This window comes from Truncatella angustata (genome assembly GCF_020726525.1).
Source record: "Truncatella angustata strain MPI-SDFR-AT-0073 chromosome Unknown BKA67scaffold_12, whole genome shotgun sequence".
Lineage (NCBI taxonomy): Eukaryota > Fungi > Ascomycota > Sordariomycetes > Amphisphaeriales > Sporocadaceae > Truncatella > Truncatella angustata.
Genome location: NW_025763392.1, coordinates 562,266 through 584,889, shown reverse-complemented (window position 1 = coordinate 584,889; position 22,624 = coordinate 562,266). Strand labels below are relative to the sequence as shown.

Genomic DNA, 22,624 nt, shown 5'->3' with positions numbered 1-22,624 from the left:
AGTGACGCGTCCCCAGATCTGGGGCCCAAGTGGATAATTGCGGCGGCCACGGGCCCGGCTGACGCGTAATTTGGGCCCGCGTCGTGGGCTGCTTGTGCTGCGGCTCCAGCGTCGGAGCTACAAGTTCAGGGGCCGGACTTAAGGATATTCGCCTCGAGTGAGTTCAAACGATTGGAAGGTCGGTATCGAGTGTTTCTCATTTTTTAACAATCATGTCGAATTTATCACTGCTCGGAGGTGTCTAGTTCTGGTCGGCGCGCATTTCATGTACCGCATCTCGACCCCCAGCACCACTCGATCGATATAGGACCCCGCGTTTCGCGCCTTTGATCCGGATCGAGGGCCAAGGGCGGAAGTCGGTCTTCGGGTCGGCATGTTTGGCAGATGGCTTGGGCTACTGGTCCGAATTGTCACTGTCTCCAGACTTGCCCTAGCAGACGAGTTCAAGGCAGACTATGAGGCCTACAACAATGCTCGCTATGGCGTCTATCCGAGCAACCACTACAAGGGCACCAATGAAAGGTCGCCTATACTCCAGATCACCACCTGGGAAAAGGAAGCCCTTTCCAAATTCGGGTCACATATCTTCATCCGTCACAATGGAGCACAGGAAATCTGGGGCCATCAACAGGCGTCTCCGTTGATCCTGGATGTCGAGGACCTGAGCGCTGTATACGTGAATAGGAGTTTCCCTGTAGTTTTCAACGTCAATGTACAGGAAAACTTCGGCAAGAAATATCTCACTTTCTATGGCGACAAGCTCGTTGGCCAGGGTCTAGGAGATGGATTTTGCCATGCGTACGACACCTCGTATCGCGAGGTGTACAAGATTTCTGCGCAGGGCTTGAAAGTCGGGGCCGACCTACACGAGTGCGAGTTTACGGGACATGGCACTGTCATCGTCAGCGCTTATGAGACGGGTTATTCGAGAAAATCTGCCAGTCTGAAGGACAAACAAAAGCCGACACTGATCAGGGAAAGCATCTTCCAGGAACTGGAGCTGGGAACGAACAAGGTCTTGTTCACATGGAGGGCTTCCGAGCATGTTGACGTATACGATTCATTTGAGGGGCATAACAGTCCCTGGGATTTCTTTCATATTAACACGATCGAAAAGACGGAAGATGGGAATTATCTTGTCTCAGGGCGACATATGCACTCGATATATCTTGTTAATGGCCAGACAGGAGATATCATGTGGACGCTAGGTGGCCAAAAGAACGAGTTCGTGGAGCTGCCACCGGAAAGTGGTGTGTACCCCGGCGATGACGTTCTCACGTTCGCCTGGCAGCATCATACACGATTCTATTTTGGTAACAACGGAAACAAAACTGAAATAACATTCTTTGATAATCATGTCAAGGAATACTCCGAATATGGCTGCAAAGCAAACTGTTCGAGGGGACTGCATATTGCCTTGGACACCGCCTCGAATCCAAAAACAGTTCAGCTCGTGCAGGAGTACCGGCATCCTGCCGGCTTGGCAAGCCAGAGCCAAGGAAGCATGCAGATATTGGATGACGGAAACGTATTCATAGGCTGGGGGCGGATGCCGAGTTTCACCGAGCACACACCAGATGGAAAGGCAGTCCTAGACGTTCAGTTCTCGCCATGGCTTTCGAAGGCAACTGCCGATCATGCGCTGGATAACTACAGAGCGTTCAGACAGGACTGGAAAGCTTCGCCGTATTGGCCGCCTGACCTCACCGTCAAACATCCGAAAGGAGTACCCACGGCGTATCTCAGTTGGAATGGAGCGACCGAGGTCAAAGAATGGGTCCTGGTAAGTAACAATGTTACCAAGAAGCTACTCACACTCTTTGAGGGATGGCGCTAACTTCCTTGGTCACAGTTCGCCAGTGATCTCGAGGACAAACTGAATGATACCGAAAACGTGATAGCCCGTGTTCCTCGGGGTGGCTTTGAGACTGAGATGTCTCTTGCCAGTTCGAACGCCTCCTACCTCAGAGCAGAAGCGATTAACAAGATCGATAGAGTTATTGGATCCACAGGAATCATAGACTTTAGGTCCGGCAAGATGAAGTCAGCGGACACAGCTTTCTCGATTGAGATAGATGCCATGTACGAGACGGAAACTGAGACCGAGACCGAGCAAGACGGCGGGTCGACAATGGTAAACTGGGATTTCTCAAAGGGGGGAAGGGAATGGGACATCATCCTGGGGGTGTTCATGTTACTAGGAATGGGGTTGAGTGTTTGCTGCATGGGATATGCAATAAATCTGAGATCGAAGCGTGGCAGTCAGTTACATCAATACAGTTCATTATGACGCTTAAATATATTGGTCACAGAAAAAGGTACAAAGGTGCGACTTAAACCACCCGTTTCTGCTCCACGGTATAACTTGCGGGCTTCTCATCATCAAAGCGTTCGCTTTTTTGTTGGACACTTGTCGCAACGTTAGAATCAATGCTTGCTTTCCATCCCATCCACCAGTGTCCAGAGAATAACTCCTCCATTCTTTCCATCGGGACACCCTTGGTCTCTGGTGCTATCAACCATAACAAGACCAGACCCACGGCGCAGACGCATGCCCAGAACACATATGCGCCCCATATATTCAACGCTACGAACATGGTGGGCGTGACCAACACGACTGCGAACTGGAAGAACCAATGCAGCATCATGTTTGTGGCGTAACATACAGTTCGAATTCTTGTCGGGTAGATTTCCGTTCCATAAAGGTATTGAACAGTGCAGAGTCCGATTGACCATCCTACTGCGTAGATGAAGACACTCGCGATGGCGGCATCAGACGCTGACTTGTTCTCCGTGTCCTTGAAGATAGCCATGTAAATAGCCATGTATATATGGGTGACGCATTGAAGGCCAAGGCCAGCAATGAAGCATTTTCGCCTACCAAAGACATCGACCAGGCCCCATGTAAATATCATGGTGAAGAAAAGCTTGACAGCGCCGTAAGCGCCGCTTGTGATAAGAGAGGAGTTGTCTCCTGTGATACCGGCATACTGAAAGATGTCCACTATATAATAGGTAATACCATTACCGCCTGACCACTGTGCAACAGTTTGCATGATAGTACCAAGCAAAAACCTTTTGCGGAATGTTGGAATCGTTACGATCTCTTTCACAATAGTAAATATCGATGCGCCGGCAAGGGCTTGCTCTTTGCTGCGTATCTGAAGCTGTATATCTTCGAACTCTTGCGCTAGCTCACCGTCCTTGCCGTTAACGCTTCGGAGCCTTGTCAAAACGGCAAGAGCTTCTTCTGTTCTGTCTTGGGACGCAAGCCAACGTGGTGTATCCGACAGGAAAAAAGACACCATGAGGGCAATTCCAACCGGAATGAGTGGAATTGAGATGACGATCCGGTATTGTTCCCGGGTTGACGGCATTGTAGCATTCACAGCATAGTTTATGAAGAAGCCTGAAGAGTATAAGCTTTGATCCAACAGCAAATTGGCTTTCAAATGGGAACACTCTTACCTAACATGAGAAAGGTTAGTAGAAAGACCATATAAATGCTCACAATCATTCCTCTCGACTTCGCGGGCGCAATCTCAGTGAGATACAGTGGCGCAACTACGGTCAGCCCACCTGCGCCAAGTCCACCCCAGATCCTCGCAAAAAGCAGGAAACCGAGAATGCCACTTGAGAAGATTGTCATGAGATAACCACTCATCCAAATCACAGAGCAGATCTGCCATGCTCGCAAGCGGCCTAGTCGGTCTGTAACCAGCACAGCGAGAATGGAGCCAATTGCGGCCCCCAGAACACCGAATGAGGAAATGTTTGCCTTGCGGCTAGCGAGACCTGCTGCATCTCCTACCCATAACTTGCTGCTGAGTCCAAAGTCCGCAACGAACGAAGGGAGTTTTGTCGCCGCACTGAAGCCGCCCTCATCATAACCTGCCGAATTTTATGGTCAGCACACCGCTCCCCGCCCAGTTCAGTTGGCGGGCCACCAACGTACCTTTGGGAATAGATCCACAGGCTATGACGAGCACAGTGATGAAAAAATAGGGGCTATATTTCGACATGGTGCAGGAGTTGCGACCTCAGAGCAACGATGTCGTTTGTCTTGTATTGCATCTCGTGACGCATTGAGACTCTTCTTGAGCCAAGTTCTTATATCGGCGACGTAAAGCTTTAGTGGGAACGCAACCCCGCTGGGCATGGCGCCACGAATACTCCGTAATGCCCATGGGGAAACTCTACCCCAGAGCTTTCATTTATGAGAGCGCACCACTTTTGACGTAGCGTTGTGAGTGGAGTTCGGAAGTTGACCGAGCCCTATGGCGAGGTCCAAAAATTGTCGCTCAAACGATGGCTATCGGCTTTGACTTGATGGCGGGTTTAGTTCTGTTTGCTCTGGCGTCACGTGTCGCAGATAGTCCGGCAGATGGCCTATTTTTGACGCCTGGTCACACTTCGGTCAACTTCCGACTGCATATCCGTTTCCAGCAAAGGAGGAAGAATTGATTGTAAGTCCACTCCCAACTTGGGGACGAATTATCCCACCTCAGTGCACTGAGCCAAGACTATTCCATAAATACTATATACTTAACTCGGTGGACTTGGCGGCCAATTCGCTGACATACGCCGGAAACGCTGCTCCACATATCGTAGTTCAAGTGTAAGTAAATTGAATCATCCTAATTCCTCTTGTTGTGCTGTTTCTTCCATCGTTTCCAAAGTTGGCCAGTCCATTGTGATTCTGAAAAAGATGTACAGCTACGTTTTTAACCGATTGACCAATCTTGTCATGTTCGTTCGGCGGCTCTTATCGCAGTCTTTCAAACACGCCAGAGGAACCTCACTGCAGTTGAATAATTCCGCAACACGACATTATCGAATACCACTTACGAAACAGATACCTCGAGGATCATGGGACTCGCATATGCATATCATCGATCCAAGCAGATATAGCGTAAGCCGCGATGCGCAGTACCGTCCACAGACACACACTCTTGCCGAGGCCAAGGTCTTTGAGGCATCTGTCGGTATCGATAATATCGTTCTCGTGCAACCTTCCATATACGGTTTCGATAATTCCTGCCTCCTTGAAGCTTTGAAACAAATCGGTACACATCATGCAAGAGGTGTCGTTGTCTTTGATCCTCACACAACTCCCCAGGATACACTTCTCGAGTGGCACAACTTAGGTGTTCGTGGAGTGCGCGTCAATCTGCAGTCGGTGGGCAAATCGATGAGTCCAAAAGAGCTGCGCAAAACGCTCAGTCAATATGCTACGGCTGTTAAACACCTCGGATGGGTAATCCAGATATATGTGCCGATGCATGTCATTGAACAGTTAGAGCACATTGTGCCTACGTTGGGAACGCGCGTGTGCATCGATCACATAGGATGTCCCGATCTGAACGGCCAAGCTCTTCGAACCCCTTACGAAATTCCAGGATTCAGGTCGCTTGTTAAGCTATTAGAGCTTGGGGATACTTTCGTGAAGTTATCGGCTCCTTATCGTATGAGCCAAACGACAGACTATGGTGACCTAGAGCAGGTTGCTAGAGAGCTCATCAGACTGAAAGGCTTCAGTAGGGTCGTCTTTGCAACAGACTGGCCTCATACGAGGTTCGAAGGGTTAGATATCCAGCCTTGGGTACATGAAGTCATAGATTGGTGCAAAGACGACACCCACCTGGTGGAGAGGTTGTTCAAGGGTAATGCTGAAGAGCTATGGGATGTTCCTGCAGTATAATATTTAGACATTTTTGGTAGTTTCCAAGAGCCATGAGCGTAAAGCTCGGGCAGGTGCCGGTCAAGGCGTGTGCCAAATAAAATGACTTGCCAGAATCCAACTGTGTTCAATCCCCATCACGAATTGTCCCGAGATGCATCGTTTGCTCCTACTCGGCTCGACCGAAACTAGGGGCGCAGAAAAAACCAATATTCTAGGTGGGTTTTCACTGAGCATGCGACCATAGCTCTTCATATCAGCCCCCAAGAACCTGAACATCCACTGCGTCGAAAGTGGGTCGGAAAGTGACGAATACTTATCCCCCGTCAGAAATTTAGCATCGTACAGTGGAGTGTAATCCGTTCGGAAGTTGACCGAGCCAGTCCATGTGTTAGCTCATTCAGTGATATGTCGACACCTTCGATTCGCCGCCCATGAATGCCGATATGCTGTTATTGTCTCCCTTCAAGCAGAAACCGTGTGATGTCCCGTGGTTCGAACAAGCCAGCAGATATGCCATCCGAGACCTTTGGAGTGGCAACAAAGATTGTAGCAGGAGGTGTTGCAGGTGTATCAGAAACCATTATTACGGTAATCCAAAATAATGAATCGCAGGGCGACCCATGACGACTGACAAACTCAATCATAGTATCCAGCAGAGTTTGTGAAGACCCGGCGGCAACTTTACACACAGTCCGGCGGTCAGCACGGAGCACCTCGCTCTTTCACTATCCTAAGGAGTACTCTGGCGCAATCAGGGTTTTCTGGAGTTTACTCTGGATGTCAGGCGCTGGCCACTTCGAACGCATTCAAAGCGGGTGTCCGATTCCTAACTTTCGAGACAAGTCGTGACCAAATTGATCGACTCATCGGGCTTCGTGCAGGCGAAAGGCGTAGCCCTTGGGTCAATGTGCTGAGTGGACTCAGCGCAGGCGCAGTGGAAAGTGTGTTTGTAGTAACCCCTGGTGAAGCGCTAAAGACGAGGATGATACATGCCGCCTCAACTGCCAAAGAAACCAATCAGGCCCAGAGCATCTCTGATGCTGTGAAGTCCCTTTTACGAGAGAGGGGCATTGGGGGTCTTTGGAGTGGTCTGGGTCCTGTGCTATGTAAGCAAGCTACGAACAGTGCAGTAAGGTTTACAACTTTTGCCACACTTCAAGAAAAGGTAGTGGCACATTGGCCGAAGCTTGAAGGCAATATTGGAAGCACTTTGGTACTTGGTGGCATCAGTGGAATCTTCACAGTGTTGGTCTGTCTTCCCCGGCGTTTAACATCATGGCTAACCCCCTTTGACATAGGTACGCCTCGATGCCTTTCGACACCACCAAAACCAAGATGCAGGGTACCAGCACGCCGTATGGAGGCATGTTCAATTGCATGAAGCAAATGCTCATAAATGATGGCGTAATATCCTTCTGGAGAGGGACGTCGCCTAGGCTGGTGCGATTGATAGTACGTGGCAGTTCTCTTAACATGCTTTCCAGACGCTGACCGAAACAGCTCTCTAGTGGAATTACATTTACCGTGTACGATCAAATGATCCGCCTCATGAGACCAAGCGCACCCCCAAGAACTTCAATTCTGTAGTGTGGTAAATAACGATATCATGCTGTCTGATTGGAATAATCAAAATCAGATATAGCCGCAACCGATACGCTGAGTGGTTCAATGGTCGACAGCGCTTCCAGTAGTCCCGGATCCAAAACCATATGTGCTGGGTCAAAGTCGATATTCCAAGCATTCTCAGACATGAGTTCTGGTTCGATATCCGTAGAGGTGCCTATTGTATCCGCTAGATCCGACTGTGCTGTCGTACCCTCGGATGTTAACACATCATAGGCGGGTCGGTTTGGCTGTGATGAAGTATCATGTGATCGAAAAGACTGTAGCTCGATACCTGAAGCATGCAATTCTTCGGATATGACGCTCAAAGCACTGGAGATTACTGCAAAATACTCAGCTAAGACGATAAGATCATATCGAAAGAAATCATACCGTTGTTGGTGTCTTTGGCTTTGTCCAGCGCATTCAGACAGAACTCGAGCCTTCCTAAAGCCTGACTGTCGTGAGGGGTGGCTTGGATCTGTAGCAGGAATATGGTTGCTGCGATATAGACACTGTACAATTGAGACAGCACACAGTGCCCAATTCCGAATGTCTTGCAGAATAAATCAAACGCGGCAATAATGGAAGTCGCTGAAGTCACACACTCCTGTAGGTGGTGTGGCATCGCACTCGATTCTTCGTCAACTGTTTTTCCTCGGAAGGGTAACATACGTCGATGTAGTAATATCTTCAACGCATGATACAGAAAGCTGAGTACAACTAATTAGTGGCCGCAAGAAGTAAGCTTGATCGTCACTCACTTCAGTGTAACAATATGCGAAGGCGGTGCTAATGGAGGTAAGGCGAAAACATCAATTTTCAAGGATGGCGGAAGGTTATCCCACCAGAGTAGTAGTGCAGTGCCCTGGCTGCGAAGGCAATCGATGATTTCTTTCGGGGTGTTTTGTTGTAGTGGATCATACATGTGGATAAGAATTTCGTTCAGTATGACCGAGAGCTGGCATATCTTCGTGAAGCAGGATGTCGAATGGGCAGCACATGGTGGATACTGCCATGTATTTTGAGATTTTGATCCGAATGGAAACCAGAGGTCATTGTCCGTGGAGTCGTCAGCTGGTAAGTATTAGCAATGAACCATTAAGCAACGGTTCACTTTATTGCTGCTGTATGGCCCTCGAACTTACACATGGCTAACGAAGGTGACACCCCGGAGCAGTGCACCGACGGTGAGCGACCCAAATACAAGCTAATCATTTTGTCCCAGAAATAGCAGCTCCAGAACAGGCGGCGTCTTATTTCCACGTCCTCATCTGTCAGTTGTATGGATCCAGGAAACCGGGTACCGTCTACACAAATACCAAGGTGGTCAATCATACGAAAGGCAATGCCACTGTACATCCATGCCTGGCCGCTGTTGCCACTGCTGCACTCCCGCGCACTGAGCAGTAGCAAGGTCTGCGCGGTTGGAATGGAACACACGCCTTGCCTCAGCTCCTCAAATAGCATAGTGCGTGCGCATTCGGCGAGATTGGTGCCGCCGCCATAGATTGCGTCGATCTGTCGCATAGTTAAATCGTCGTTCTTAGCCCACCGAATCGAATGTGACAGGATTGTAGTTAGGAGTGTTTGAGAAAAGTAGGGACCATTCATTTGCATGTCGCCTAGCACACTGAGTTATATTCGTCAGGCTTTGAGGTGATGGTAACTCACGACTGAAAGCTGGTCTATAGATGAAGTTAAACACTGGTTGAACCCAGCACCAATGAATGTTGAGTAGATGGTGGAAAGGCGCCTTTGGTTGATCAGTATTGTACATATTGGCCGGAGAAAGCAGCGCAGAATGGCGACTAACCGGAGTGCTGGATAGGTTCTCGAAGGATCGTTCTTGCCATGCATTGACCACCAACCGCTCTCTTCTCTGAGCATTGCCTTCGTCCAGCGACACATCACTCGCAGTAGTTGCTGGGTTTCTTGGGAGGTTAAAGAAGCTCGTCGGCCCATGATAAGTGATGCCGCCGCTGTTATCCACTTTGAGCCCGTTTAGGGGCTGTGACGGTTGCTTTGGATTTTGCTGATTTGAAGCTTGATTGTCCGCTGAAATGGGCGCCAGCGATGGCTGGCCATTGTCGTCGGGACGAGCCGAGAGTGTTTTTTCCAACTCCACGATCCGCTTCTCAAGTCGCTGGGTATACGACAAAGTTGGGTTCCTTACGCAGTTAGCACATGAAGAGATTTGTTTGCATAGGAGGTCGGCTCTCACAAACTATATCCGCACTCGACCCCTCGAGAAGCGCATCGCTTGCATATTGGCTGCTCCCCCCCGCATTTCACCTGTTGATCTCTTACGTTAGCGGCGGCATAGTTACACAGCGAGTCTCTTCCGTCGTACCTTTCTTTGTCTGCAAATATCACACGAGAAGGCGCTCTTCTTCGTGGCCTTCGCATTCGACATAATTTACATGAGTTGTGAATGAATTAATATCCAGTGGTGCATGATGTACTGTGCGTGAACGGCATCGCAATTACTGGACAGAAGGTTAGTGTCTTGATTGAAATCCGGCGTCTTCCAAGTGGTCATAAAACTCTCTGATTAACCTGCCAATGCCCGTTGAAGCGCCCTGGCTAGCGCCTCCTATTAGGTTAGTGAGATCCCTATGGGCAGCACCCGGACCGCCGGGCAGACCGGGTTGTCGGGTGGAAACGGCGGCAACAGCAGCTGGACAAGCAGCAGTAACTTAACCTTAGTATGATTGAATTTTACACAACTCACTTATTATTATATTCTTCTCACCAACCATACCATATACCAAACACAATATTTGGATGTCTGAGCATATCGCACCGTGCCATTCAATCTAAGGTCAGTAGTCTAGGTTAGTTAGTATGCAACTTACGAGCTCGAGTCCCATGGGGCGCAGGCCCTGGAACATGGGCGCTAAACTCAGAAAGTCCCCAACACAGTATGTGCCATACCCCGAAAAGAAGCTGTCATGCTACTCCAAACGTTACGAGACTCATAGTAGGACGGTTTGCGTTGATGAGCAACTTGATGAGACCAATATGTGTCAGGATTCACTTGCCAACATGTGCATGGCGCAATGCAACTCATTTGTTTTGATTTATTCGCCCACCGCATGGGAGCCCTCAGGCACCTATGTCGGCCTTGCAGGTAAGTTAGAGATTTGTGTCTGACGGAGTAAGACTTCCGCTTTCTCTATACTTGGTAAAAACTGGCTCTACTCAGCAAGTATTCGTGTTTCTCTCTATCTATTCATTTTGCACTTCGGTCAAAATGGAGGCAAGAAGTTACAGTATCTTCTATTTGTAATGGTTCTTGCCCGCCGCCGCGGTTGTTGCGACTCTTCGGCAGTCGAACATAGTTGTGTATGAAATATAGTCGCCAACACCGTTGCGCATATTTCGATACCAAATGAAGACAACGAACCATTCAGTGGATTCTCATATAGAATTCAAGCCACCATGTATTTGTTCAAGGAGCTGGTACTTCACCTCGATACCCGTCGCGCGGACCTTGCCTTTGTCTCCCAAGCACGCAGCTCGTAGTGTATTCAACCAAGCTCAGGCTCTTTGTTCAATACATAGAAATATGTTAAAAAATTTTTTTTTTTGGAAATGGCCAACACCAACATAGCCCGGCTTCCAACTTTCACGCACATGCGGACGATCACGAGACGCTGTGAAGCTAACACGCGAGGTCTGCTTTGTCGACATGTAATAGAAAACCATGGCCGTGAGTCAGCTTTGTATTAAAAGTGATGTGAATAAGATTGAGCCCTTATTCAATTCCAACGGCATCCAATCATCATCCGCGAACATCACACGGGGGAGAACATGCTCTATAAAATCTCGTACGGTTGAACCGACTTTGCTTCTCCCATCACAACGACTCGTGCACTCCTGGTAGATAGACCAAGTATCGACGAGCATAAGCAGCACCATGGGAGGATGTTTTAGCTCGCAGCCTCCTCACAGCGAGGAGGGCGAGGACCCAGCGACCGAGCTCCCCCAATATACAGGGCCTCCTGAGCCTCATCGGACATCGAACGCCTCGAACCCCTACAACCCATATGGCGACCCTGGGTCTGCCGCCTATGATACACAGAACCAAGGTGCGAGGAGCAGCCGCTGGGAGCAGACTGGTAACAACAGGAGGCCCGATCGTCTTGGCCTGCCTGCAAACAACAGGGGCCCTATCACCTACAATCCGGCCGGTCGAGACGGCCGGTCTTCAAGCAGTAGGGAGACTGTCCCCCATGATCCGCAGAGCCGGGGACCGAGGCCCAGTCGCAAGGATCGACATACTCAGAATGCGAGGAGTAATCAGGGTGGTGGATCTTCAAGCAGCAGGGATATTGTCCCCTATGATCAGCAGAATCGGGGTGCAAGGCCCGGTCGCAGGGACCGACATGATCAGAACATGAGGCCCAATCAGAGCGGTGGTGAATCTTCAGGCAGCAAGGAGATTGTGCGCCATAACCAGCGGACCCGGGGTCCGATGCCTGCCCTCAGGGAACAATATAATCAAAACGAGATGCCCTATCAAGGCGGAGAGCCTCCACGCCAAGGCGAGTCTTCACGCACAGGAGAGTCTTCAAGAAGAGGGAAGCCTCCAGGCGGAAGAAGGGAGTCTTCACGCAGACGGAAGCTCTACCAACACACCGGACCCCATCAACTTCCATACGGGGAGTCTAGTAGCAGCCAACCGGGGCCGTCCCAGGCTGAGAGCGAGAGCCAAGGCGAGTAGACATCTGGCCCGTCGATCGTAGCTCCGCACAGGCGGCACTGACTTTTCATTCAGATTGGACCACTCCAAACGATGGGATGGAGCCAATACACAGGGGAGCAGAAAGGAAGGTGAAGATTGCACCTATAGATACAGCAATACTACTTCCCTCGAGCGGTGAAATTGTGGCTCCAAGCCCACAAAGCCCTCTCGTTCCTGGGTATGATCGGCTGGTAGCTGATCCGGCTTCAGTGAGCCCCGATACACCGACAGGACCTAGCGATTATCGTGGTTAGACAGGGCGAAGAATACAAGAAGAGTTCTCAGTCTCCTGAGAAGGCACGAGGGAGGGAAGCATGCGTACTTTGGGAACACACACGTGATGCTCAGGAGGACTGATGGGAAGTCTTAAGTAAGGGTATGACGTCGTACAGAACGCTCAAACACGACTCCTAAGGGACGGTAGTACATCTTATTAAAATTTGTTTTGCTCAATTTAACATATTATCGTACTTGCACCATGAGGCCGAGGTAGACAGGCAAAAACCGAAAGCATATTAATTCCATGCTTAAAACATGTCCTTGAAGTGGCTGTATAAACTCGTGCCTCCGACTTGTCCTGCACCCGGACCCGCCATACCGAACTGTCCCATTGGTGCTCCATCATCAACAGGGATAGGTTGCGTCAACTGAGTACCAGCTCGTGTGGGATCCGCAAGAGTATCTACTGACGTCGGCCCAAAGGCGCTCATGCCTGCATAGCCTTCGAAAAGCCTTGCCATCTCATTGGCTATCTGCTGACCGTTCTGAGCGCCATCTGCGGTGGGAATGGCGTTTCCGGGCGCACTGGTGGGCACAGGTTGGGCGAAGGTAGCGCCGGTGCTGGTGGGAGTTGGTCCCATATGGCCAGTTGCCAGCCCTGCCATGGTCAACGCCGCACTAGAATGCGGGTCATCGGCCTCGGCCAATCCAAGCTTTGGCGCAACTTCCTTCAAGGACTTGATGCTGCGCCAAAGGCGCTTCGAGACCCAAGACTTGGTGCTCAAGTCGCGTACAAGCTCGAGGCCCATGTGGAACTCATCGCGACAGGCGGCGCTGAAGTTGACAGGGGCGTGGCATGACGCGAGGAACAAGACAACAATGGCTGACGTCAAGAATTGGTGGTAGAAAACCTGGATCTTACGGTAGATGTTCGTTGTGTTGTTGATGTGGTTCAGGTATTTGATTGTATTCTGAGCAAGCTTGACAGCTCGCTCGGCACCGCGGAGGTTTTCCATTATGCTGCTGAGGGTGTGCAGAATGGGCATGTGAAGCCAGGTTCGAATTTGGTTCAGTCGAAGATAAGTCCAAATCTGTAGGCGATGAATATTGTAGCCTACATTCGAGTTCGTGGGCGTGTCAATCGAAGGCGGCATCGATTCCCAGTCGGCCAGTTCAAGCTGCACCTCGGCCGGGACTTCGGTATACCACTGCTTGATCTGACGGTCAAGATCGTCAATGTCGTTCTGTCGCAGGTCCATCGCCATGTTAGGCTCAAAATGCCTCACGAGGCGCCAGACCTTGGCGCTGAGCTTCGAATATGATATCATGGCCACCAAATACGGATGTTGGTCCTAGGCGTGTTAATGGGACGTCATACCTTCGGGTCAGGAGCATACTGCACTCACAGGCAAGGGTAGGTCAGGATCAATCTCATCGTCCGACACGGCATAAGGCAGGCCTGTACCGAAGCTCCAGCGCCTGTCCAGGACATAGCAACTCCAAAAGGTGTGAATTGCGTTTCGACGGTCCTCCTCATCGGGGATTCGCGAGATGGCTTCGCGACGGTGAAGACCGAGCTCCATGCAGTGGCGCAGGCCTATACCGATGACTCGCCAAGCCAGTATTTCATTGTTAGCAAGGAACTCGTAGCCGCCCAGGAGAGCCAGCAATGGCAGGTTGGCGACATCGCTCGGGTCAGTCATAGTCATCTTATCGAGGATTGGCTGGATGCTGGCCAGAATCCTGAAAGCCTTGTCGCTGTCACCGTGCTCCTCTACAATAAGCGCATTAATCATGACAAGCTTGAGTATGATGGTCTTGTGGTCCGTGATTCCGCTGCCCTGAGACGTGGGTGGCCCGCCATTGAGGAAGTGCTTCTTCGCTGCCTCCATCCAAGTTGCGAGGATCTTGGCATGGTTTACGACGGATTCCACTCGGACGACAGGGTACATGATGCCGACTTCCTCTTCGTAAACCCGACAGAGCCTCACTATTTCGTCCTTGTCGAATTCCCACAGTGGATCTGCAGGAACATGTTGCGATTCAGGCCCGGGTGGCGCCGGCATGGAGGGTGTGCCAGGCATTGGTTCTTGAGACACGGCATTGCCATATGGGGCATCTTCCAGATTGCTGTAGCCCATCTTGTGCAGAGTGTTCTTGGCGACGTCGAGGCTGAAGTTGGTATTGGTGGGCCCTCGGAAGCCAGACGGCCGGACGTTTCCCAGCTCTGCACGCTGCAGTGGTGTGCCGGAAGCCGAGGGAGATGGCGTGCCTGCACTGGCCGCAGGCGGGAGGGAAAGCCCCCGATCTTGACCTTGATGAGGGGCTAGACGTAGGGACTCGGAACGGAGTGCATTAAGATTGTTGAACAGAGTCTCGACCTGTTCCTGGAGACGAGACACGGTGTTGTTCATGTGTTTGAACTCGTCCGAGTCTTTGAAGTTGTTGGTACAGCAGTTGGGAGCGTAGAGGCATTGCAAGTTGAGGTTGCCGCATCGTTGGCATGGTGTCTCGCCGTTGCACTTGATCTTGCGTCGCTTGCATTCGTTACTGGAGGGAGTGTGATGTTAGCTAGTGAGACAAGCAACCACCCGGCGAGAGATGGGGCCGGAGCTCAAAGGACTTCGCATGGAGCGGGAGGCTGCTGTGGAGCCCGGAAGCAGCACAAAACACCATGAGCACTCGACGATGATGATGATGGCGGCGGCGACGACGACGAACACCACTGCGGGTTTCTCAACCGAGCCGGGCGACAAGGCCATGCGAGACTTACCAGGCGATTGATATGTACCGGTTGCGCTTGCTCCTTTGCTGCTTGCTGCTGTTGGGGCTCTCGTCGTGGGTGTCCTTCCTCTTGCCTCCGGTCTCGTTTGCGCTGGAAGCTTGGGCTGGGTGGTGATGCTGTGCGGAATTATGGCCGGCAGCGGAAAGAGGAGATGCAGCGCTCGTGGGCGTAAAGCCAGTCGGCTCGGCCAGGGGGGTAATTGCGTTCTGGCTAAGGTATTTCAGGTCGTTGACCTGGTCGTTCAGGAGGTCCATCTTCCCTCCCTCCTTGGTTTCACTCGCGAGACCTCGATCGTTTTCGTCGCTTGTCAGTCTGCCAAACCGACAACAAAACAGCTCGGTCCCTCGCGCTCTTCGCTCCTCCTGAGATTTGCAACGAGGTCCGCGAAGGCCGCCAAGGACAGGGGAGTTACCGCTAACGGGATTGCCGCCGTCATCACGTGATCTCCTGTTTTTTTTTTCCTTCTGGTTTCATTCCCAAACCATGATCGAGTACTAGGTTAATACGGTGCACATACGTCACAAGACCAAAAAGAACCCAAAGGCAGTATTTCCGTGACCTCCCGTGCGCATGTTCAACGTCGCTCAGAGCTTTGCATTTTCGATGCATTGAGAAACCCCGGGTCCCATCCATGGTAAGATAAATATGTAAAGCATGCTTTTATTATTGCATATACAACGGCATTTCATGACCAAATCGCCTTTGCACATGACCTACCTACCTCTGGATGGCAGAGTATATAGTGCCTGTGCATTCGCCGAAGCCGACGTATTCACCCTGCCTCCCGCAAGTCCCACGCAACGTGACCGTGTCGCCGTCTTTCAAGAACTTCCGCACATCCATGCCCTTAATCATAATGTCCCTCTTCCCGCCCTCGCTCATCTCGAGCAGGCTACCCCGTTCTGAGGGCTCCTTTCCACTGATGGTACCAGACCCCAGCAAGTCGCCTGTGTTGAGATTGCAGCCTCCTAGCGTGTGATGGGCAATCATTTGCGGGAACGACCACATCAGTTGATTTGAGTTGGTCACGCCGATCGTGGTGGTGTCGCCCTCAGGTGCTATACATCGTTAACATCACGCTGTGCTAGTCTTACCAGCCGCGGAACTTACTTATCAGATCGATCTCAAGCTTGATGTCGAATGCTGTCTCCTCCTTGCTCTCCTTCAAGTAATCTTGTACCGGCTGTGCCTTGTGCTCTAGGCCCTTCGTGCGGAATGGTTCCAGCGCGTCTGCGAGGACGACCCAGGGACTTATCGTCGAACCAAAATTCTTGCCGTTGAAGGGGCCCAGAGGCACGTATTCCCATGCCTGGATATCACGTGCGCTCCAATCGTTGAGCAGCACATAGCCGAAGATGTGATTTTCTGCGTCTTCCACCTTGACAGGTTCTCCGAGGTCGTTCGACTTGCAGACGAAGCATCCCAGCTCCAGCTCAATATCCAGTCTCCGCGAGGGAGCTGTCGTCGGCTGCTTAGGTTCAGCGGTAGGATCCAGCAAGATCTGTCCCCATGGCCGACGGATGGGCGTTCCTGAAACTACGATACTGGAGGCACGACCATGGTAGCCCACAGGCAGGTGTGTGTAATTGGGCTGCAGGGCGTTGGCAGGTCCACGAAACAGAACACCGACGTTGTATGCATGGTTGTATCCGACATAGAAATCCGTGTAATCACGAATCGCCATGGGTAGGTGCAGCCTGACTTTACTTTGTGGAATCAGGGCCTTTGTTCGTAGCTCCTCGTTGTCCTTGAAAGCCTCTGGGTGCGTGGTCCCGGACGACAGGATATCTCGTAGCAGCTCACGCACTTCCCGGTGCACGGGTCTGCCTAGGGCGGCAAATGCGTTCAACGTCGGCTGGCTGAAAACCTCGTCCTTGCCCTCAATGAGGCTCTTTGACTGAGACAGAGCCTTGAGATCCACCACGTAGGAACCAATAGCCACTGCTGCGCGCCGTGTGGAGTCGTGCTCCGTTGTGATGATGCCGAAAGGGATGTTGGCCAACGAGAACGGGCTCTCGGGCGATACATCAGGTACCCAGGTCGTCATTTTGGCTGTTATGGTAGCTCTTGGAAGCGCGGTGTAATATTCAATTAATTCTTTAGACCCAAACTGTCTCTTTTCCTTGATATAATGTCTTATGGACTTCAGTTATAAGAGCCGTGGACGGAATCCCTTGCGCGGGGCTAAGTGCCGGCGTTATCCGCCCCCACTAACCCACTGATTTCCGATTCCGCTACGACCGGCTTTGAAATTCGGCTCCATGTCAGAAGGTTTTAAGTTGTTTCGAAAAGGACATGTGCATATCTAGGCCATCGAATCTCGGTAGCTTTATCCATCAATGGCTTAATTTTGTTGTACAGCATAGCTCTACAATTGGCGATTGTCGTGCATGAAAGCAAGGCGCTAAAACAGCCGCCGGCGAGTCGCCAGCGGTTCTTACCAAAGCCCATGCAACGAACAAGGGATCGGACAATGAATGACAGTGCTGGCTTGATATAAACCATGGGAAGGGGTATTGCCTTGTTTGCCATGCGCAGCTTCCTTGGTGGTCAGCGAGCTTGGGGGGATCTCAACCCATACTTACCCGAATACACACAACGCCGTCATTCATTGCCAGAACCCAGTTTTCAGTGATATTATCGGTAAGAACGTCAATGCATCACGGGGTACGAACTATACCGCTGCAGAATGGTACCAATGTCCATACCCTGCAGACTTCTTTCCATACATTGCTCGTTGTAATTTGCATCAGTCTTCTTGGGTCATTGTTCTCGCAACCTTTACCGCAAAGTCGTAGCCGTCTCGAGCATCTCCGGCCATGTCTCATCCCAGTACACCCATTCGATCAGGATGGAATTGCGGTGTTATCATCATCGGTGCAGGTATGGCTGGCCTGGGTGCCGCAATTGCACTCGCCGGACGTGGCGGCGTCACCTCCGTCCTAGTGTTTGAGGCTGATGACGAGCTAAACAAGACAGGGAGAGGCCTTCAGCTCACCCCCAATTGTATCAGAATCCTCGATTCTTGGGGAGTAGCTAATGAACTCGCCTCATATGCTACGGAACTGGACTCAATCAACTTCTGCCGTTACGCCACTGGCCAAATTATAGGACAGACAGATATTCAGAAGGAGATGCTCGAACAATATGGATATCCTTATTGACTCGTTCGGCGAGCGGACTTCCAGAAGGTTCTCTACAAGCGCGCAAAACGTGTCGGTGCTCTATTCGAGTTTAGAAGACGAGCGACTCGCATCCACATTCACTATGACTGGTCGTTGGTCGAGCTAGATGATGGGCAGAGACATATCGCCGACCTTGTGATAGGAGCAGATGGAATCAGAAGCAATTCCCGGTAGTCCATCTTTCCGGACTCCCTGCTCGACCATATTCCCGCGAATTCATGTGCTCACTGCGCAGTTATTGAAGCGAAATTGTCAGGGAGAATCCAGTCACAAGGCACTTACTAGAGAGTACAGACTCAAACGCATGGTTGGAACCTCGTCGACAATTCCTCTGCTATCCCACGAAACGTGGTCAGGACTTGAATATTATGGGCATTCATCTTGGCAGAGTAACACCAAATACGTCAAGTGAAATAGTTGATGATCTTGATGGGATGCGTCGTGACTTTCAAGACTATGACCCAGTCGTTCAGGAAATACTCAAAATGGTTCAGTCAGCTAAGTGCCGGCAACTCCATAAGCTGCCCACACTGGAAAAGTGGTCTTCTCCATATGGACATTGTGTCCTCATTGGCGGTACAGCACATACAACGGTACCTTTTCCTGGCGCAAGGGCCATCTAGCGCCATTGAAGACACAGCCGTTTTGAAAGAATGTCTTCATGGTATGGATGACTACTAAAAAAATCACGAATGGCAGTCGGTTATTCGAAGTGATTCGTCAAGGCAGAGTTAACGGACTGAGGCATGGCGCATACTATAACAGACATACTTTGCACATTCCAGTTGGACCACGACAAGTGAGGCGCGATCGGGACATGAAATACAAAGAGGGCCGTATATGTTACAATCTTTGGTCAGACCGTGTATTTTCCCACTGGGTGTTCGGGTACGATACATCAACGCTGTGAGTCCAGTCATAAGATTGCTGCCAGACTGATCGAGCTAACGTGTTCATCAGACTCCACGACTGGCGACGCATGATCCCAGGCGTTCGAACACCTTCGAATTTGTTATCTGGGGATATTTAGCTTTCGTTGGCTCGAAGATCAATAGGACTTTTCTTGTACCGGAACAGCCAATCGTTTTGCGTACACGCTACGGTTCAGTCAGGTCAACTGAGTTTCCCACCCAAAGTGCACTCAGTAATAGTGAATACGGCGGCAATTATGGTTCAAAACATGGGCATAGAATCATTTCATGGGTCTACCGGCGTGTTTCTCGTATTTGAAAGTCTCTATACTAAAACTGTTCAGCGCCAAGCGTCTAGGTACGAGAATATGGAACGTCAAATCGGTCCACCTTCCAAACTGGGCGTATCGGGACCCACTGCCGAAATTGGCCCAAGACGTGATCACCACAACTCCAGGAAAGAGATCGTGTATGCAGTGTGATAATCATGCAGGTCTACTGCTCTTGTTGATAACAGTATGGATTACCATAGATATAGGCCACGACCCTGCTGCTTTTTGAAGGACGTGTTCTCCATGCTCCAGGCCTTCGCCCAGTCTCTCGTTCAACATTCGTGAGAATGAAGTTTGCTCAAACCCTTGCCCTTCTGGGAGCTTTGGCTCCAGTGATTACTGCTGTTGCACCACCTATTGCTTCGGCAGATGCAGCCGCCAACGCCGCGACTGATGACAACATCGTCTCGGGTGCGTACATCGTGGAGTTTGAGGACGACGGCGAAGATACCGATGTTTTCTACAAAGGTCTCAGCACAGATGGAATTGATGTCACTCACCGCATGGACCTCCGGTACAATCTCTTCAAAGGCGTATCCTTCAATGTGAAGAACGGGTCGAGCCTCAATGAAACGGTTGAGGCAATCGCCGGGCACCAGAAAGTCAAGAACATCTGGCCTGTCAGGAGATTGTCCTTCCCAAAGCTCACCCCGGTCTCAGTGGGAAACAATCTCACCACGCTAGCTGCCCTTACAAAGCGACAGGACGATTCCGGGGATTCCTTCTCTCCGCATATCATGACGCAGGTTGATAAGCTTCATGCCGAGGGAATCACCGGAGGTGGTATAAGGATTGGCCTTGTCGATACTGGTGTGGACTACTTGCATCCAGCTTTGGGTGGCTGCTTCGGTGAGGGATGTCTAGTTGGATACGGCTATGATCTGAACGGCGACGATTCAAGCTCGCCTGTCCCAATTCCGGACGACGACCCATATGATGACTGTTTGGGCCATGGTGAGCATCCGGGATGGTACTCGTCATTAACCTCAGCTGATAAATCATAGGTACGCATGTGGCCGGAATCATTGCCGCGCAAGCAAATGACCAGGGCTTTCTCGGCGCAGCCCCAAATGTCACGCTTGGAATGTTCAAGGCCTCGGGATGCGGAGGATACACGACCAACGATATCCTGATCGCCGGATTTAATATGGCCTACGAAGCAGGAAGCGATATTATCTCGTGCTCCGCCGGCGACGACTCGGGCTGGTCCTCCGACCCTTGGGCTATCGCTGCCTCCCGCATTGCCGATGCGGGCGTCCCTGTCATCGTTGCGCTGGGCAACTCAGGGGACCAAGGCCTGTGGCAGGCGGCATCCCCAGCCAGCGGGATCAAAGTCACTGCGGTTGGCAACGTAGAGAACACCCTGGCACCTGTGATTCAGGCAGCGGGATCGTTTATCGACGGCGAGGGGAAATCAGAGAGTTTTGGCATCTACTGGGGGTCACCTTCTTTCACAGATAATGTGACACTGCCACTCTGGTCCGTCTCCAGTACCATTGGGGCAGCGGCTTGCAGTGCACTACCGGATGACACCCCTGACTTGTCCGACAAGATCGTGCTTGTTGGGGTTTCTTATGAGAGCGGATGCGGCCCAGAAGCACAGGCAACAAACATCGCCGCCAAGGGCGGCCAGTACATCCTTTATTATAGCCTCCGTAATAGGTAAGGATGAATTGTTTTAATCCTTACCAGAAAACCCTTACTAACTTCATTGAAGCAGCACCGATCAACTCTATATAAGTAATACCGCAGTCAAGGGTGTGGCTTCGATCAGCCTTGACCAGGGTGTTCAGTTTCTCGACTTGTTGAGCAATGGTGGAAACGTCACTGTGGACGTAACTGATGCTTTCCATGCCGGCATATATGTCCAAAACTGGCCGAACACACAAGCAGGAGGATACATGAGCCGGTCGTCCAGCTGGGGCCCGACCTATGAACTCAATGTCAAACCACAGATGAGCGCACCCGGAGGCATGATTCTTTCGACTTATCCCGTGAGACTGGGAAGCTACGCCGTGCTCTCCGGTACGTCCATGGCCACGCCACTCGTCGCTGCAATCTTCGCACTTGTGGGTCAGGTCCGCGGCACGCTCGATCCGGTGGTTCTTCGCAATGCACTATCAGCTACTGCTGCACCATTGAACTGGAACAACTATACAGCCGTCGCGAATATCCTAGCTCCAGTCGCGCAGCAGGGAGGTGGTATCGTCCAGGCATACGACGCAGCCTTCACTACGACAATTCTGAGCGTCAGCAGCCTCGCGCTCAATGATAGCGACCACTTTATCAGTGACCAATCATTCACGGTTGAGAATCTCGGGGCCGTTGATGCCACATATGACCTGGGTCACACTAAAGCCGCAACCATGTATTCGCTGTATCAAGATGTTGAAATACTGCAAAACGTTGCTTTCCCGAATGGTATGGTCGACGCATGGGCCGAAGTCACTTTTGAGAGCGAGACCATTACCGTTCCCGCTGGGGGTAAGGCAGAAGTCAAGCTAGCTGTGACGCTGCCTATTGGTGTCAATGCAACCTTACTACCAGTATATAGCGGGTACATCACGCTGAACAGCTCAACCGGCGAGAGCCTGTCGCTGCCCTACCTCGGAGTAAAAGGAAGCGTACACGACACACCTGTCATCCAGAAGGGAGGCTATGGCTTGGGTGGTGTGTACCTGACTGATACTAATGGGCATTTTAATATCCCAGCCGTGGCCAATCGAACATTTACGATCCCCCGGCCAGACGCCGATGTCACAGGTCCGACTCCGGTCTACCCTAAACTCCGCGCAGGTTTAACCCTAGGAACTTACGAACTACGCGCAGATGTTGTGCCGCTTTCCAACACCACCTTGTCCACAACCAATGTGTTTGGGTACAAAAGCGTGGGATTAGTCCCCGGCTTTCCCTATCAGTGGGTCTACCGGGGTGGTGTATCACAATATTTCTGGGGACAGACGGCAGATGGGACCATTGTGCCAGAGGGTGAATACATCTTCGTTATAAGCGCGCTTAGGGTATTTGGTGACTCGGATAATGAGGATGACTGGCTTACTGTGGAGACAGTGCCGTTCCATATTGAGTATACTAGCTAGACGATTTTGTAGGAGATCTAACATCAACGTGCGATACAACTCCAAACCCATAAATACTA

The 22,624-nt window shown here is 51.0% G+C and overlaps 10 protein-coding genes across 10 annotated transcripts; 6 read left to right on the top strand and 4 right to left on the bottom strand.

Moving 5' to 3' along the window:
• Nucleotides 1-373: 373 nt before the first annotated feature.
• BKA67DRAFT_527804 (ASST-domain-containing protein) lies at nt 374-2,290 on the top strand (the record flags this gene model as incomplete). The annotated part of the gene is made up of 2 exons (XM_046098898.1): nt 374-1,783; nt 1,853-2,290. 2 exons carry the CDS (start codon nt 374-376, stop codon nt 2,288-2,290), a joined length of 1,848 nt encoding a protein of 615 aa, XP_045951602.1.
• On the bottom strand, nt 2,274-4,347 carry BKA67DRAFT_613953 (general substrate transporter). The gene is made up of 3 exons (XM_046105418.1): nt 3,956-4,347; nt 3,469-3,891; nt 2,274-3,409 (listed from the first exon to the last, which is right to left on the bottom strand). Exons 1-3 carry the CDS (start codon nt 4,020-4,022, stop codon nt 2,334-2,336), a joined length of 1,566 nt encoding a protein of 521 aa, XP_045951601.1. The 5' UTR covers nt 4,023-4,347; the 3' UTR covers nt 2,274-2,333.
• Nucleotides 4,348-4,747: 400 nt separating this feature from the next.
• BKA67DRAFT_527728 (putative TIM barrel metal-dependent hydrolase) lies at nt 4,748-5,701 on the top strand (the record flags this gene model as incomplete). The annotated part of the gene is made up of 1 exon (XM_046098891.1): nt 4,748-5,701. The coding sequence occupies one exon, from the start codon at nt 4,748-4,750 to the stop codon at nt 5,699-5,701; it is 954 nt and encodes a 317-aa protein (XP_045951600.1).
• A 964-nt stretch (nt 5,702-6,665) lies between these two features.
• Nucleotides 6,666-7,270, top strand: BKA67DRAFT_527700 (mitochondrial carrier protein; the record flags this gene model as incomplete). Its single annotated transcript, XM_046098889.1, has 3 exons — nt 6,666-6,928; nt 6,982-7,135; nt 7,184-7,270. 3 exons carry the CDS (start codon nt 6,666-6,668, stop codon nt 7,268-7,270), a joined length of 504 nt encoding a protein of 167 aa, XP_045951599.1.
• Nucleotides 7,271-7,287: 17 nt separating this feature from the next.
• On the bottom strand, nt 7,288-9,701 carry BKA67DRAFT_527629 (fungal-specific transcription factor domain-containing protein; the record flags this gene model as incomplete). Its single annotated transcript, XM_046098879.1, has 8 exons — nt 7,288-7,628; nt 7,679-7,998; nt 8,050-8,362; nt 8,434-8,910; nt 8,960-9,041; nt 9,102-9,456; nt 9,510-9,580; nt 9,639-9,701. 8 exons carry the CDS (start codon nt 9,699-9,701, stop codon nt 7,288-7,290), a joined length of 2,022 nt encoding a protein of 673 aa, XP_045951598.1.
• Nucleotides 9,702-11,054: 1,353 nt separating this feature from the next.
• On the top strand, nt 11,055-12,389 carry BKA67DRAFT_128638 (uncharacterized protein). Its single transcript, XM_046094984.1, has one exon. The coding sequence runs from the start codon at nt 11,208-11,210 to the stop codon at nt 12,012-12,014; it is 807 nt and encodes a 268-aa protein (XP_045951597.1). The 5' UTR covers nt 11,055-11,207; the 3' UTR covers nt 12,015-12,389.
• Nucleotides 12,390-12,733: 344 nt separating this feature from the next.
• BKA67DRAFT_506752 (uncharacterized protein) lies at nt 12,734-15,137 on the bottom strand (the record flags this gene model as incomplete). The annotated part of the gene is made up of 3 exons (XM_046097142.1): nt 12,734-13,606; nt 13,661-14,804; nt 15,028-15,137. Coding segments are annotated over 3 exons (2,127 nt in total), but the record flags the coding sequence as incomplete, so codon positions are not given.
• Nucleotides 15,138-15,566: 429 nt separating this feature from the next.
• On the bottom strand, nt 15,567-17,189 carry BKA67DRAFT_613938 (fumarylacetoacetase). Its single transcript, XM_046105417.1, has 2 exons — nt 16,150-17,189; nt 15,567-16,097 (listed from the first exon to the last, which is right to left on the bottom strand). Exons 1-2 carry the CDS (start codon nt 17,084-17,086, stop codon nt 15,757-15,759), a joined length of 1,278 nt encoding a protein of 425 aa, XP_045951595.1. The 5' UTR covers nt 17,087-17,189; the 3' UTR covers nt 15,567-15,756.
• Nucleotides 17,190-17,858: 669 nt separating this feature from the next.
• On the top strand, nt 17,859-18,203 carry BKA67DRAFT_664923 (uncharacterized protein; the record flags this gene model as incomplete). Its single annotated transcript, XM_046108469.1, has 1 exon — nt 17,859-18,203. The coding sequence occupies one exon, from the start codon at nt 17,859-17,861 to the stop codon at nt 18,201-18,203; it is 345 nt and encodes a 114-aa protein (XP_045951594.1).
• Nucleotides 18,204-19,754: 1,551 nt separating this feature from the next.
• On the top strand, nt 19,755-22,565 carry BKA67DRAFT_527786 (peptidase S8/S53 domain-containing protein; the record flags this gene model as incomplete). Its single annotated transcript, XM_046098896.1, has 3 exons — nt 19,755-20,421; nt 20,472-21,129; nt 21,185-22,565. The coding sequence occupies 3 exons, from the start codon at nt 19,755-19,757 to the stop codon at nt 22,563-22,565; spliced, it is 2,706 nt and encodes a 901-aa protein (XP_045951593.1).
• Nucleotides 22,566-22,624: the final 59 nt, after the last annotated feature.

Excerpts from the sequence above, each read along its gene's own strand:
- BKA67DRAFT_613953 (XM_046105418.1), bottom strand. The coding sequence starts at position 4,022 with ATGTCGAAATATAGCCCCTATTTTTTCATCACTGTGCTCGTCATAGCC. Across the intron at positions 3,892-3,955 it reads CTGTGGATCTATTCCCAAAG|GTTATGATGAGGGCGGCTTC; the intron begins GTACGTTGGTGG and ends AAAATTCGGCAG. Across the intron at positions 3,410-3,468 it reads ACTAACCTTTCTCATGTTAG|GCTTCTTCATAAACTATGCT; the intron begins GTAAGAGTGTTC and ends TATACTCTTCAG.
- BKA67DRAFT_128638 (XM_046094984.1), top strand. The coding sequence starts at position 11,208 with ATGGGAGGATGTTTTAGCTCGCAGCCTCCTCACAGCGAGGAGGGCGAG.
- BKA67DRAFT_613938 (XM_046105417.1), bottom strand. The coding sequence starts at position 17,086 with ATGACGACCTGGGTACCTGATGTATCGCCCGAGAGCCCGTTCTCGTTG. Across the intron at positions 16,098-16,149 it reads GCTTGAGATCGATCTGATAA|CACCTGAGGGCGACACCACC; the intron begins GTAAGTTCCGCG and ends AACGATGTATAG.